Genomic DNA, 17,500 nt, shown 5'->3' on the forward strand with positions numbered 1-17,500 from the left:
ACCCTCACTGGAAACGTGTCCGACTTACTGCCGGCAATGCGGACCAAGCTCTGACACTGATCATGCAGGGAGCAGACCGCCACAATCAGACAGTCCAATACCCCATACTCTCTGAGCACTCCCCACAGGACTTCCCGGGGTACACGGTCGAATGCCTTCTCCAAGTCCACAAAGCACATGTAGACTGGTTGAGCAAATTCCCATGCACCCTCAAGAACCCTGCCGAGAGTATAGAGCTGGTCCACAGTTCCACGACCGGGACGAAAACCACACTGTTCCTCCTGAATCCGAGGTTCGACTATCCGGCGTAGCCTCCTCTCAGTACACCTGAATACTTGGGCCTATTATGCTACTGTATTTTAATGTTAAGTTAAAGTACCAATGATTGTCACACACACACACACTAGGTGTGGCAAAATTATTCTCTGCATTTGACCCACCACCCTTGATCACACCCTGGGAGGTGAGGGGAGCAGTGAGCTTGGTCATTATGGTGGTACTTTGGAGAGCCAAGTTTTTTCTTCGGTGGTACTTGGTGAAAACATTTTGAGAACCACTATTCCCTTCACTGTAATTATTATTATTATTATTATTATTATTATCATTATTATTATTATTTACACCAAGATATTACAAGGTTTTTATTGTTACCAAACCCCTTCAAATAAACGGTGAATTGCTTGAATATAGTGTTAACACTGAAATATCGGGGAAATTATTAATACCATCATAATGTGAGGCGCCACGTGTGATATTTTCAGATAATTTGTAAAAAATAAATAATTTAAAGCTAAAAAAAACTATTTGAAGATTAAGTTATAATTTTATTGTTACTAGCACTTCAGCGTTTTCTCTCTTTACACACTAAAAAATATTGGGTTAGAAAATAACCTAATTTTAACCCAACTGCTGGTTCAGCAAAGGACAAACCCCTTATTTGAGTTATTTTAACTCAACATTTTGGGTACATTTTTTCAACCCAACTTTTGCGTTGAATTATTTCACCAAAAAGTTGTCATGATAACTTAATGTTGTGTTATTTCTAACCAAACTGTTGGGTTGAATTATTTAACCCAAAAGTTGAGGTATGCTAACTCAATGTAAATAATAATGTTAATGGTCCGTGTACCTTCCGTTCATTCTATTTCCATTTCTGAAACGCAAATCAAAAAACTAAATTAGGGCCGTTTTTCGATTTTTATTATACACGGCAGAGACCAAAAAAGGGTTGATTTTTATTAAAATATTGCCATAAAATCTGATTTTGTGCTGTTTTCCTTTTATGGATTTTAATTTTTTCAGATAAACACAAAAATCGAAAAAAAAATTCATCCAAAATGCAAAAATGCGTGTTTATGTGTGTGATGACAAAATGAACCGGAAGCAGTATTTTAGCTTTTCCTTCGTGTTTAGCATGTTTTTAGCATAACGCTAACATCTTTGTTCCGTGTACCTTCCGTTCATTCTATTTCGAATTCTCTAATGGGAATAGAAAAACACCTTTTGGGCCATTTTTTCTATTTTCATTTCTGAAACAAAAGTTGGACAACTATTTAATGAGACTTTTTTTTAAAGACAATAGGACTCTTGCTGAACAAAGATGTTAGCGTAATGTTAAAAACATCCTAAACGCAAAGGAAAAGCTAAAATACTGCTTCCGGTTCAATTTGTCATCACACAGATAAACACGCATTTTTGCTTTCTGGATTAAATTTTTTTTCGATTTTTGTGTTTATCTGGAACAATTTAAATCCATAAAAGGAAAACAGTACAAAATCAAATTTTATGGCAATATTTGAAAGAAAATCCACCATTTTTTGTTTGTTTTCAAAACTGCCGTGTATAATAAAAATAGAAAAACGGCCTTATCTTTGTTTTTTGATTTGCGTTTCAGAATTGGAAATAGAATGAACGGAAGGTACACGGACCATCTTTGTTCAGCAGGAGTCCTATTGTCGTTAAATAGTTGTCCAACTTTTGTTTCAGAAATGAAAATGGAAAAAATGGCCCGAAATGTGTTTTTTTGATTTGCATTTAAGAATTGGAAATAGAATGAACGGAAGGTACACGGACCGTTAATGAGACTAATCCATAATAAAATTCCCTTCAAGAAAAAAGTAACTTTTACCCTTTTACCAAAAAATGCCCTACTTGTTGAAAAACAACCCAAAAATGGTTCCTAGTTTTGAAAACCCAGAAATTTGGTTAAAATAATACCCTTATAACCCAAAAATGGATTGCTATTCATAAAAATAACTCGAAAATTTAACCCAACACTAGCAACTCATACATTGGGTTATCAAAAGAACCCATTATTTGTTAGTGTATTACGCATTTTAATCTTTAAATTGTTTTTGTTTTTTTACATAAAAAAAAAATTAATAAACAGTGCAAATGGCCCCTGTGCCGCACTTTGCACATCGCCTTGACTTTGAGTTTTCTACTAAAAACTCATTCCCAGATATCTTAACTCCTTTTTTTTTTCATTTCGCAAAATCACTCTCATTAAGATAAAATGTATGCGTGTTCGTGTGCGTGTAAGTGGGTGGGGGGTCTAATTAGGCATTATTTAGCTCCCAACCCTTGCAGACGTCAGTAATGGTGCCGAGCTCACAATTCACACATATTTATTTTTGCATTTTAGAAGCTTCAAGCCAGGGAGTGAAATCCGGACAGGTTGTTATAGCTACGCAATCCGCGGGTGTTCTGATGTCTATTTAAAAGCCCCCCCGTCGGACCCTCCGCCCCTCCGACCCTCTTTAAACAACATTATATATCACACTCGCAGCATTTCTCAATCAGCTCCCAAAAAAAAGCAAAACACATTCTCATTGTGTGCCTGCGCTCAGAGCAGATCAACTTTTTTTTTTACACTTTGCTCATAAACTTCCATGACTGCCTGCGCAAAGAAGACAAAAAAAAGGGGAAAGCTTTTTTTTTTTCCAAACTAACTTTTTTTTTTTTTTTTTTTATGTTTGACTTTCACCACAGAGTGATCGTCTGCGAGTTGATTGGAGCAAAGAGATAAAGATCATCATCATCATCATCATCATCATCAGTGGTGCGCTCCGAGCTGCCTTTTTGGCCACTTTGGTGCCGATCCGAGTGCGCGTCAGGGCGCGCAGCTTCAGGGTTCTGCTGCCCGGAGAGGTTCGGAGCGACTCGTTTTAAGGATGATAGTTGTTGGATGTTTCCTCGTGTTGCTGTGCGGGATCACGCGTGTCATGGCAGGTTATCCCATTTGGTGGTAAGTCTTTCACTTCTCAACTATTTGAAATACAAACGTTTGTTGTTATGGTTTTATTCTGGTGTTCTGGTGCTTTAAGTATACTAACAACACTACCACAATATATTTTTTTTTTTGTCATCACATTCAATTTAATGAATAGAGAAGAAACCTTTAATAGGTGTCTCACCTGCACTAAAATGTCAAATTAAACCTTTACAAATGGTAATAATTTCCAGTGTGTGCAGGTGTCTCCTATTTTTTCACCTAAACCATGAAAATAAGTCATCTTTATTAATATATTTACATATGTTATTTTTATTGCATGAGTCTTTTTTAACTTATAAAACCCCTTTGGAGAATTCATGTATTTGTTTCCGACAAGTTAACATCACGCGGTTACATTTGCACATTTCAACATGTCCGAAAAGGAGTAGTAATAAGCAGTGATTATATTTAATAACTACACGCCTTCTTCAGGTCTATTATGATATTTAATTCACACATTAACTTTTGCATTGTACATTTATTTCACTATATGTGGAAAAGAAAGTGAGGTGGTTGGGGAAAAATAAACATCTCAATAATAAGCTATTGAGTACATATTGGACTGAATTGTACACTTCATAATTATTCTCTATATATTTTGATGATCAATAAACGCTATAGATAATATTCACATATGCACAACTTTACATCCAATGTACCAGTGGTACTTCCTTTTTTATACGCCCACTCATTTTACAACGATATAGTTTATGACTGTTTTGTTTGATCACACATTTTGTACAAACTCGTCCGTTGGCCCACATATCATTAGCAAGGCATGATTGAGTACTTTATCGAGTATTACTACAAATAAGTCTCCATGGGGCCAAAGAAAGTTGTGAGCGTCAGCACTATGATAAAGACGGTGAGAAACACTATTGAATTCAAGAAAGAATTGAAAGTGCGAAAGAGTAAGAGTGTTCAATAAATGTAAAGGGGCTGTTTACAACTTGCTCAGAATTACATTTTTCAAAGCAAACAATATAACAAATACACCATGGCTAGGTTATGTTACCATTATTGGTATTACAGAACACAATTGTCTAGATTTTTCACAATTACTAAGTTTACGTAATGACATTTTTTACCGGTCTGAAAAAAATCACTCACCCTGTCTCGTCAACACGTACGCGCGGGAAGCGCGTGCACACATACAAAAGCAGTCCAAGAGAAGCAACAAACAATTTGCAGTCATGTTGTTATAGAATATACAAAACCCAAAACCAGTGAAGTTGGCACGTTGTGTAAATGGTAAATAAAAACAGAATACAATGATTTGCAAATCCTTTTTAACCTATATTCAATTGAATAGACTGCAAAGACAAGATACTCAACATTCGAACTGGAAAACTTTATTTTTTTTCAAATATTAGCTCATTTGGAATTTGATGCCTGCAACATGTTTCAAAAAAGCTGGCACAAGTGGCAAAAAAGACTGAGAAAGTTGAGGAATGCTCATTAAACACTTATTTGGAACATCCCACAGGTGAACAGGCTAATTGGGAACAGGTGCTGAAAGGTACATACAGGTTTTGGAGCAACATATGTTGCCATCCAAGCAATGTTATCATGGACGCCCCTGCTTATTTCAGCAAGACAATGCCAAGCCACATGTTACAACAGCGTGGCTTCATAGCAGACTGGTCTGCCTATAGTCCAGACCTGTCTCCCATTGAAAGTGTGTGGGGCAATATGAAGCCTAAAATACCACAACGAAGGCCCCGGACTGTTGAACAACTTAAGTTGTACATCAAGCAAGAATGGGAAATAATTCCACCTGAAAAGCTTCAAAAATTGGTCTCCTCAGTTCCCAAACGTTTACTGAGTGTTGTTTAAAGGAAAGGCCATGTAACACAGTGGTAAAAATGCCCCTGTGCCAACTTTTTTGCAATGTGTGGCTGCCATTAAAGTCTAAGTTAATGATTATTTGCAAAAAAAAATTGAGTTTCTCAGTTCAAACATTAAATATCTTGTCTTTGCAGTCCATTCAATTGAATATAGGTTGAAAAGAATTTGCAAATCATTGTTTTCTGTTTTTATTTACCATTTACACAACGTGCCAACTTCACTGGTTTTGGGGTTTGTACATTCAATGACAGCAAACACGGGATATCCTAAACGCTATTATTAGCTAACAAAACCCAAAGCTAATGCGCGTGCATGTGTTAAGTATTGTACTTACGTAATTACGTCTTTACGTACGAGAAGCCGTAAGAAGACTTAAAATACGCTTAAAATCCATTGTAAGGTTAGCGCCCTCTAGGCATCTGTGTAAATGTTGTAAACATCCCATCTAAATGCTCGTTTATACATTTAATTAGTCATTTATATTCATTTTGTGTTTTCTTCATGTATTCATAATTCATATTCCTAATTATTCTCTATAAAATGTGATTCATTAGATGTAGATCATTTCTTTTGGGAAACAATGCCTTTGAAAACAGACCTCTACTGTATAAAGTAAAGTACCAATTATTGTCACACACACACTAGGTGCGGTGAAATTATCCTCTGCATTTGACCCATCACCATTAATCACCCCCCGAGAGGTGAGGGGAGCAGTGAGCAGCAGCGGTGGCCACGCCCGGGAATAATTTTTGGTGATTTAACCCCCAATTCCAACACTTTATGCTGAGTGTCAAGCAGGGAGGTAATATGTCCCATCTCTATAGTCTTTGGTATGACTCGGCCGGGGTTTGAACTCAAGACCTACCGATCTCAGGGCGGACACTCTAACCACAAGGCCACATGATATTGTTAATTTTTATCATTAGAAGCTCTGCATTTTGGTGTTTTTCTACTCTAATCGTCATTTCTCTTGTCAGTTTGGACCGTTTTCATGCTCCGTCTTTTCGGAGTGCGGCAAACCCAAACATTGCATTTTATTTATTTAATGATTCATTATTTGTAGATGGTTAGGTGTTGGGTGTATACTTCCTGTGAGGGAGAACGTCATTATGTTCTCAGCTGGAAGGAAATCCTGATATAACATTTGGGGGGAAGAGAGAGAGAGAGAGAGAGAGTTGACCCGCATCAGCACCGGTGCTCCTGGTTCTCGAGGTTTTGAGATCATATTGATGTTACGTCATCCTATTTGAACAGCATGGATGTCAGTGGCTGTGACACAATGGAATTCTTTTTTCATCCCCAACTAAATGCTTTGATTCTGGAGTCAGGCCTTCCATCCAAACAATCCCTGATCAGGAACCCCTGATTTATCTGTTTTTGCATGGTGGTGTTCAGGAACCCCACACCAAACCTGCCATGACTTAGCCTGGCTGCACTCACCAAGAAGAAGAAGAAGAAGAAGAAGAAGCCACCATGCCTTTTTCTCCCCCCCTTGAATTCACCCCACCTTTGAGAAGATAAATACCTGGAGGTGAAAGCTCGCCGCACATTCCTTTTCCAAAACATATTCTCTTGATGTCAAAGTCGGCTCCAAGGCCCCCGGGGCCCTCAAGTAAAGTGGTAATTGTGAAGCACCCTGCTTGGGCTTGCTGAAATATGCATTAAACTTGCACTGCATACGCCGATATGACAGGGCACCCAGACAAATAATTGTATGTCATGTATGTTTTGCTTAAGTATTTATTTGCTTCAAGTCCATACCTATTTTTTTCCCCCTCATGTTTGTTCCAGCTTATATAAAACTCCTCCCGCTTATTGATCAATCAGAAGTTAAACAAGAGACACGGTTTTGGGGCAGCCGTTCATGGAAGGCTCTTTTTGTTTTACTCAACCCCGTCATGAACTCAAACAGATTGCAAGTCAGCGGCCACCTTTCTCCTTACGTGTCAGACAACAAAGTATTGCAAAAACTCCATGATTATATTCCCTTGTCAGTTCCGGTCATGAGGGTGTCCCAATACTTTAGTTGCCACAGTGTCCATCGTCTCTGGCGGGCTGCTCCTATCACAGGAAGTGGTGGTGATGCTGGCTCAACTCACTTCCCGAATACAGCGCTTCCTCAGTCTGGCAAAAACGAGAGCAACTTTTCCCAAAAGAAATGGGGCAAATTCAATGAACGTCTTCCAGAGACCCACACAAATTTTAATGATTAAACACATTTGATAGTCTTGCGAAGATAAACCAATGTGAAATGCATATACAGTCGTCCCTCACCACATTGCAATTCAAATATTACGGTTTCACCCCATCCCATATTTTTGGGGGGGATATTTTTGATTTTCTTTATCTTTTTTGGTCCTAAAGTAGGCCTCTTCAAGCATAAAAATGTATAAAATGAAAATATCAAATCCAACAGTAGTATCGGCTGTTAGATTAGACCAGAGGTGTCCAAACCACAGCCCAAATGCGGCCCACCAACATCTTCAGTTTGGCCCACAGGGAATTTTACCCACAGTGAGACTTCACTCATTTTGATAGTATGACAATTTTGATGCAGCAATTATGCCGCCAATGAGTGGACAACTTTAGGTTTTCAGGTCAATTACCTTTAATTATGCACTGTTCAAAGAAGTGCGCAGCATTTACCTATATGACCCAATGCAAACAACCTTCCCTCATCATGTTGCCAAAAAAACCCAACACAACCTGCTCACAAAACTTTGATTTTGCTGAGTGCAAACGTGTGAGTTACTTGTGCAGGCTCTGTGGACTGCAGTATTTATAAGTTTAAAGGTGTCATATTACTATTCCTTTCTATTTTCAAAACACTTCCTTGTGGTGTACAAAACACGTAATGGTGGTTCTTTGGCCAAAATTTTGCGTGGATTATGTTTTACAGACCATCTTCTGACTGTCTCTTCAAAATGTGCCGTTTTGTTGGCGGTCTTATTTCCGTGCCAAAGTCGTCCTGCAGGCCAAGGCCACTTCGATCGCGTCTTCCCCCCCGTCAGCCATGTGGTAGTTTTTTGCACTTCCATAGCTCGTCTACTGACACATAAGTTTGAACTCTACGCTACTTTGTATGAGATATGGCAACAGCAGAGGATTTTTAGCATGCATGTGCATGTATGAGCCAGTCTGCCCCACAACAAGAGTAAAAAGAAAAAGAAGGAACTTATTGGTTACAACTGAACAACACTTCTTCGGGTAAACCTCTACCATATATGGAGATAGCCACAAACGTAAATAAAGGAATAATACGTCACTTAGTAGGGAACTACTCTTTTTATTTTATTTTGCCTATCATTCACAATCCCTATATAATACAAGAACACATGTTTTTCATTTGTTTTGCATTTTAAATGTAACTATATGAGCCAATGCAAACAACCTTACCTCGTCATGGTGCAAAAAAACCCAACACAACCTGCTCACTGAACTTTGTGGACATTATAAAAACTTTCATGTAACATAAAAAAAAATCCAAATTACACCCATGTAAATAGTCTGACAATTTTGATGCTAAAATTATGCCGCCAACTAGTGGACAATGTAAGAAATTCAGGTCAATGACCTTTACTTATGCAGTGTTCAGAGAAGTTCACAGAATTACTTATATGACTTAATGCAAACAACCTTCCCTCATCATGGTGCCAAAAAAATAAAAAATAAACCTGCTCACTAACTTTGTGAACATTGTAAAAACGTCCATGCAGCATGATGGGAAAAATGCAAAACACTCTCCACAAAGATCCATGTTTGGCGTACTTTAGCTACTTGACATTTCTGATTAATTACAAAACTTTATGGTGGTTGTCACGGAAGTAAACAAGGCCCAAGTCAAACCTTCACATACTCTTGATATCCAATTATATTAATTATTAATTATATATCCATTATAATAATAGTTACTTTACGTGCATGTCGGCTTTCAGCCCTCGACAAACATTTTTAGCCCAACGCGGCCCCCAAGTCAAAATGTTTGCACACCCCTGGATTAGACTAAAGTGCGCTGTACAGTTTCGTGGCCACTGATTGGCTCAGCCTTAGGTATAGCATTACTATATGGGATTAAAAGAGTGTAAATGTAACTAAAGGGAGTTATTTAGTGTCTAGAGGGCTCTCATAATATTGAAAAAAAATATTTAGAAGGTCAAACCGTTTTTTTATGTTCTAGCTATGAACATTTTTGATGTATAAGTTTGAGGAAGTCTATATATAACGGTCATGTCCGGAACCAATTAATAGCGATTAAAAGATGGATGACTGTAACTGATATATGAAATGGATAAAATAACATTTAACATCACTTTTACATTAATTGAAGGCTCTGCAGAAATTGAGTCTCCAACACATTGGATTCTTTATTTGGGTACTCGATACGCCGGAAAACAAACTCCAGCAGTACCTCGGGATACGAGTAAACCAGCTAAGAAGTTTTTCAGGATACTCTTGTAGTTGTTATGCTTTATGTTGGGGGCAAAAATCTGGGTTTCGAGCCTCCCCCGATGACAGAGGGAACCACATAAGATCCCACCAGAACACCCGATGTCTTTTATTGTTAGCATTAGCTTATAGCTGTAGATCATTGTTTTCTAACCATGGTAAGGAAGAAAGTGAGTGTAAATGGCAGTGCTGGGAAGAAGCGGATGATATTCATTGATTTCAGGAAAGAAATAATCATAAAACAGGACAAAGTGTTGCACCATACCGAAGCAGAAGAAGTCTAACGCCATCCAAGGACGTTTAAATACTATCTAAATGGTAAAACCTGAGTTATCATTGAAAATATGCTGATGGTGTTTTTGACCGAGAAGCAGCTGAATGGAAATACTGTAGAATCCACTCTCTGTAATGCTGTACATTATTACATTACTTCATAAAACTTTTGTAGTTATTTGTACTACATTCTATTGTGTAGTCTTTCATATGAAATGTCCTTTTTAAAGGGCATGTTAAAATGGTGCTGTTTTGGAAGGCCAAACATGGAATAAATGTATTTCAATGCATTTCAATGGGTTATGCTGTTTCGTGATACACTTTTTTTTAAAGTACAAGTTGTGTTACAGAACCCATTAAACCCGTATCCTGAGGTGCCGCTGTAGTTTGTTGCGTGCAATTTTTGGTTGCACAATGACTAAGATGGTATGGGGGCAGGAAACGTTTTGACGCCAATTTTCATTAAAAACGGAATAATGGCAGAAGTGTGGCATACAAAAACTGAGTTTGCTGAGTGCAAACGTGTGAGTTACTTGTGCAGGCTCTGTGGACTGCAATATTTATAAGTTGAAAGGTGTCATATTACTATTTCTTTCTTCTTTCAAAACACTTCCGTGTGGTCTACAAAACACGTAATGGTAGTTCTTTGGTCAAAATTTTGCGTGGATTATGTTTTACAGATCATTTTCTTCAAAATGTGCTGTTTTGTTGGCGGTCTTATTTCCGTGGAAAAGTCGTCCTGCAGGCCAAGGCCACTTCGATCGCATCTCAGACCCCCCACCCACCCCCCACCCCCACGCCCCCACCCCTCTCCCCGTCCGTCAGCCATGTGGTAGTTTTTAGCGCTTACATAGCGAGTCTACTTACACATAAGTTTGAACTCTACTGTACTTTGTATGAAATATGGCAACAGCAGAGGATTATAGCATTCATGTGCATGTACGAGCCAGTCTGCCCCACAACAAGAGTAAAAACATACAGACGGAACTTATTGATTACAACTGAACAACACTTCTTCGGGTGAACCTCTACCATACATGGAGATAGCCACAAACGTAAATAAAGGAATAATACGTCACTTAATGGGGAACTACTCTTTTTATTTTATTTTGCCTATCATTCACAATCCCTATATAATACAAGAACACATATGTTTTTCATTTTTTATGCATTTTAAATCGTAAATAGACGTTGGCAAAAATCAGCTAACAATGGAGTCAATGGGATAATAAGCGTTTATATTCAGGACCTACTCTTCGGGGCGCATTAATCCCAGAGGGGTAACCATCTTATGCTGCTGTATTGACACTATGAGCTGGTGAGCTGCTTTCTTGCCTCTGAGCTGGTGAAAGTTTATTCTTCATCATGCCTTTCACCTTGATGGATAGTAGAAAGATGTGACCGTAAACCGAGAAGTTGGTCAACTTTGACATCCTTAGACCCAGACATGGCGAGAAAAACACGAAAAGATGCTCCCACCTTCTTTTCTTTGTTTACCCCTTAGTGAGGTTCATGTGTATTTTGCATCCCAGTGAGAGCAGACATTGTACAGTAAGTGTTTATTTTTATTTTATTTTATGTTTGTTGGCTCTCACAAAGTCTGCAGTGAGTAATAATCAGTAATGTTGTTGAAGGAAAAAGCGAACGTCGGTGAAATGAATGTGCCCCTGTATGCGTAAAATGAGCAAAATACACCAATATTAGATGTTATCATGAATGTGCCTGTTACTACATAATATTTATACTGACAGCATGTATATAAAACCTTGATGGAGGTGTTTGGAAGTTTTTAGAGCGCTTTATAGGCAAAATAGAGTGACTCCCAAATACTCCACTGTTAGCTGACTTTTTCCTAACCTTTTATTCACGATTTAGATTGCATGAAAAAAGAAAGACCTGTTTACTTGTCTTACATAGGGATTGTAAATGATAAGTTCCTGTTTTATTGATATCTCTATCATGCCTCCACAAATTTTATTTCAAATTTTGGGGACTTTTGTGCATCCGAAATACACAGATACCGTTACCAATAGGTAAGAAAAGTGTATTTTGCATAATAGGGCCCCTTCAAGAGGATCCACACTTGTTGTTCTCCAAGGAAACCGAAGCGACGAGACTGACAAGAGCGGCTTCTTAAAAAATGCGAGCCCGCGGCGCCTGTTTTTTACCTTCCTGCAGATGAGTATTGTGAGGAATTGGTCAATGTGGGCTGCCTTTGTTGTTGTTGTTGTTTGCATTTGCACCCTTTTGTTGTGCGTGTGAGGAAGCCAACCAAAAGTCTGGTCTGCTTCTGGGATGTGGACTGTGCTGGTTTCTGCGGGGACTTAAGTGTTTGGTGTTGGGGGGGTGTATGAACTGACTGACAAGGGCCAAAGAGAGGTCAGCTCTTTAGTGTTTACTGGTGGACGCTGTGGATGAGTGTGATTTCCTCCGTGGCCATTTTTTTTTATTTTTTTTTTTACCCTGACTTTATGATTTACTGCAGTGGTCTCGCCTGTACAAATGAAGCAAGCAGTTCTGCTCGAGCCACTGTGACAAATAGCTCTGACATGCGCTGCAGGGCAAATAAAACCCTAGTTCACTTACCAGGTCACCTGACAACATTGAAATGTAATGCTAAAATTCCAATTCCAACACGCAATTTATTTGTCATCCTCATCATCTGAAGGCATAATGGAAGGATTCAAGGTCAGCGTGTTTGGAGCCGTCAACCAAAGGGGTCATTCAGCTTTCCACTGGGAGGTTGTATTTTTAGTTTTTTTTTACTAGAAACCGCCTGAAGCCACTGTCAAGACTTTTGGTAATCTTGTTGTGATTAGTCCCTGGACCAAAGGTCAACAGATAGCGAGCTAACCGCCTAAAACGTATGCACACTTGCTGGGGTTCTTTGGATACAGTTTGTGTGGATGTTACAGTAACTAGTATCACTCAAGGGGGATCATCAGATTAGCCTCGACTTTGATAGTCCGCTGACGTGCCAAAAAGTCCCTTTGCAGCTACCCTTCAGGGTGTTTACCAAAGATGATATTGCGTGTTCCTAAATACTTTATTTCTGCTTGAACTTGTGTGGATAACATTGATTTTGGTAAGTTGGATGAACTCAGGTTAACATGTATGAATAGAAAATACTAAAGGACAAGTGATAAAAATATATAAAGATTGATTGAAGTGACAGCAGGTTTTCACAGTTGTTATGCTATTTCTGAGATGATTGGTTGCTGACTGTCCTAATAGACAAAGTAGAAACAAGGATGTGTAGTTTTATAAGTGTGGCTACAACTGTGTACATATTGTGTACATTCTTCCGGTCTTGTCTTGGAGCGGCATTCACCCTGGGCGGGTTGAGCCGGCTTCTTCTCTGGCCCTGACAACGTCCCGAGCCATGGCGGCCCACGTACGGCTTTTAATGAACCAATCTCTATGCTAATTCTACAGACGCAGGCCGACCACCTTTCGGAGAGGTCCTCCTTGATCGTGTTGCTCAGGTCTTCAACTGTCCCCAAACGCGCTTTCTCATTATGTAGTGTGAAGTGAAGTGAATTATATTTATATAGCGCTTTTCTCTAGTGACTCAAAGCGCTTTACATAGTGAAAACCCAATATCTAAGTTACATTTAAACCAGTGTGGGTGGCACTGGGAGCAGGTGGGTAAAGTGTCTTGCCCAAGGACACAACGGCAGTGACTAGGATGGCTGGAGCGGGGATCGAACCTGCAACCCTCAGGTTGATGGCACGGCTACTCCACCAACCAAGCTATACCGCCCCAATGTACTGTTCATATTTAAAAAAAAACAACATATATATATATATATATATATATATATATATATATATATATATATATATATATATATATATATATATATATATATATATATATATATATATATATATAAACCCCGTTTCCATATGAGTTGGGAAATTGTGTTAGATGTAAATATAAACGGAATACAATGATTTGCAAATCCTTTTCAACCCATATTCAATTGAATGCACAAGATATTTGATGTTCAAACTCATAAACTTTATTTTTTTTTGCAAATAATAATTAATTTAGAATTTCATGGCTGCAACACGTGCCAAAGTAGTTGGGAATAGGCATGTTCACCACTGTGTTACATCACCTTTTCTTTTGACAACACTCAATAAATGATTGGGAACTGAGGAAACTAATTGTTGAAGCTTTGAAAGTGGAATTCTTTCCTATTCTTGTTTTATGTAGAGCTTCAGTCGTTCAACAGTCCGGTGTCTCCGCTGTCGTATTTTACACTTCATATTGCGCCACACATTTTTGATGGGAGACAGGTCTGGACTGCAGGCGGGCCAGGAAAGTACCCACACTCTTTTTTTACGAAGCCACGCTGTTGTAACACGTGCTGAATGTGGCTTGGCATTGTTTTGCTGAAATAAGCAGGAGCGTCCATGAAAAAGACGGCGCTTAGATGGCAGCATATGTTGTTCCAAAACCTGTATGTACCTTTCAGCATTAATGGTGCCTTCACAGATGTTTAGGTTACCCATGCCTTGGGCACTAATGCACCCCCATACCATCACAGATGCTGGCTTTTGAACTTTGCCTTGATAACAGTCTGGATGGTTCGCTTCCCCTTTGGTCCGGATGACACGATGTCGAATATTTCCAAAAACAATTTGAAATGTGGACTCGTCAGACCACAGAACACTTTTCCACTTTGCATCAGTCCATCTTAGATGATCTCGGGCCCAGAGAAGCCGGCTGCGTTTCTGGATGTAGTCGATAAATGGCTTTCGCTTTGCATAGTAGAGCTTTAACTTGCACTTACAGATGTAGCGACAAACTGTATTTAGTGACAGTGGTTTTCTGAAGTGTCCCTGAGCCCATGTGGTGATATCCTTTAGAGATTGATGTTGGTTTTTGATACAGTACTGTCTGAGAAATCGAAGGTCACAGTCATTCAATGTTGCTTTCCGGCCATGCCTCTTACGTGGAGTGATTTCTCCAGATTCTCTGAACCTTTTGATGATATTATGGACTGTAGATATTGAAATCCCTAAATTTCTTGCAATTACACTTTGAGAAACGTTGTTCTTAAACTGTTTGACGATTTGCTCACGCAGTTGTGGACAAAGGGATGTCCCTCGCCCCATCCTTTCTTGTGAAAGACTGAGCATTTTTTGGGAAGCTGTTTTTATACCCAATCATGGCACCCACCTGTTCCCAATTAGCCTGCACACCTGTGGGGTGTTCCAAATAAGTGTTTGATGAGCATTCCTCAACTTTATCAGTATTTATTGCCACCTTTCCCAACTTCTTTGTCACGTGTTGCTGGCATCAAATTCTAAAGTTAATGATTATTTGCACAAAAAAAAAGTGTTTATCAGTTTGAACATCAAATATGTTGTCTTTGTAGCATAATCAACTGAATATGGGTTGAAAATGATTTGCAAATCATTGTATTCCGTTTATATTTACATCTAACACAATTTCCCAACTCATATGGAAACGGGGTTTGTGTATATTTAAATAAATAAATAAATAAATAAAGTCAACTGCAGATTGTTGAGGTTCGTTCCATCAAACTGTTTATGCCGTTTGAGTAACAGTACTGAAAGTAGTAGGAGTGATGTTTTTTTAGCATAGAATTAGCAAATACATTAAATATAGTGACAATACATTTATGCTAATAGCATGTCGACACTAAGTGCATTACAGAGATTCAACAACAAAAACATCCCAAAAAAGATCTTGGTAACAGGTCTGTGCTGAGATTGTAACCTGAAATCAGAATGTGATCCAGATCAGGTCCAAAACAATCACTTGTTCCTTATCCCATTTCTGACATTTCCTAGCTCAAACTAAGTTGATTGGCAACACATAATTGGCCCCAGTGTGTGAATGTGAGTGTGAATGTTGTCTGTCTATCTGTGTTGGCCCTGCGATGAGGTGGCGACTTGTCCAGGGTGTACCCCGCCTTCCGCCCGAATGCAGCTGAGATAGGCTCCAGCACCCCCGCCACCCCAAAAAGGGACAAGCGATAGAAAATGGATGGATGGAAACTTATTTTACTTATCAGTCATCCTCTATCTTTGTCTCTCTGGGTGGAGGCGGCCAGCATACTCACACATAGAAGTTGGAGTTTGTAACGTAATGGTAAGGTAACGTTGTAGAAAATGTAACCATTTGTTTTAATCACATTTCTATCATTTCTTGAAAGTTAGACAAAAATACTTGTTGAGGCTTTCTTTACCAGAATGAAAGAACACCCTTGTCTGTCTCCACAGTCTTTTGTCTCTATGGGGCCGCTAACACACACACATACACAGAGAAGCAAAAACATAAGGTAACGTAGTAGAATGATCCGGATCAGGCCCAAAATTTTATCCATTTCTGACATTTCTGAAAATGTCCTTAGATTACGCTCATACGTTTTTGAGGTTTTTTTGTAAATTAAACGACCGACAAACCAACGGCAATGGTTACATAACCACCTGTCGGAGGTAAGAACAAAAACAAAGACTCACAGTATCAACAGCATGCCTTAATCCAGCAAATTTTAATAACAGCGGCTGCTATACAGGGTTAAAAAAACAAAAAAAACAATTCCGATTTGGAAAATAAGTGGCCGTATTAAACATCTGGCTGCTAAAAACAAGTTTATAACACTATCTTTTTCTTCAGGGGAAATTTGTGTGGCTGCAAACACAGGTTTGACTATATCATGGAAAACTCAAAAATAAAAGTGAACTTACTTTTGGCCTGAGCAAAAACCCATGGACATGACATGACTAATTTACTACATTTTTCTTCTTGTTTTTGAATTAAGTAAAAATAAAAGTATATTTGGAACAAAGAGTAACACAAATACTGTAGGTAAAACATTTCTGAAAGATTTAAATTATTATATTTCCTTCCATTTTTAACTGCTTGTCCTTCTCGGGGTCACGGGAGGTGCTGGAGCCTATCCCAGCTGCATTCATTATCAATTTTAGAAAGCCAGAACAGGCAACAATGCTATTTTTCCAGTGTTCATGGTAGTTTGTTTAATTTTTGAATTGCATTTTCAATGTGCAAACACTTAGCTTAATTAAAAAAAAAAAAAAAAAAAAAAAAAAAATATATATATATATATATATATATATATATATATATATATATATATATATATATATATATATATATATATATATATATTTTTTATTTTTATGAATATATACACACACACACGGACAGTGATGGGCAGTAACAGGCTACATGTAGCAAAGCTACGTAGCTTAACTTAATTTCCCAGGAGCTTGGCAGTAGCTTCACTACTTTTTGAACGAGTACCGATTCCTGTAGCTTAGATATCTTTAAACCCATGTAGCGAGGTAGCTTACATCAAAACTAAAAGCTACAAAAAGAGAAAAAGGGCTACGAATCCAGGCCAAAAAAAATTGTGAGAAAATACATTGACCTGGATGAATGACAACATCCGTACATACGAAGAAATTCAATGATTAGTTGGTGTTTGTATGATGAGTCACAATTGGCTAAGGTTAGGGGAAACATTACGTACTGGCCAATCAGGGGCAAGATAAAGTCATCAAAACTAGGAAGCAAAATCATAACAGAGACACACTCATGTCACATGACGACGTGGGAGTCGGAGACTGAGGGACGCTTCAAGCTGTCGACTCAAA

The 17,500-nt window shown here is 38.5% G+C and overlaps 1 protein-coding gene across 1 annotated transcript in view; it reads left to right on the forward strand.

Moving 5' to 3' along the window:
- The first annotated feature begins 3,083 nt into the window (after window positions 1-3,083).
- The window catches only part of LOC133619028 (protein Wnt-3a), a 48,088-nt gene continuing 33,671 nt past the window's right edge, over window positions 3,084-17,500 (forward strand). The window contains exon 1 of the mRNA XM_061979892.2: window positions 3,084-3,247. Coding sequence (XP_061835876.1) covers window positions 3,174-3,247 — 74 coding nt within the window. The 5' untranslated portion in view covers window positions 3,084-3,173. The remainder of the gene's footprint in view (window positions 3,248-17,500) is intronic.

The sequence above is a fragment of the Nerophis lumbriciformis genome, linkage group LG19 (assembly GCF_033978685.3).
Source record: "Nerophis lumbriciformis linkage group LG19, RoL_Nlum_v2.1, whole genome shotgun sequence".
Lineage (NCBI taxonomy): Eukaryota > Metazoa > Chordata > Actinopteri > Syngnathiformes > Syngnathidae > Nerophis > Nerophis lumbriciformis.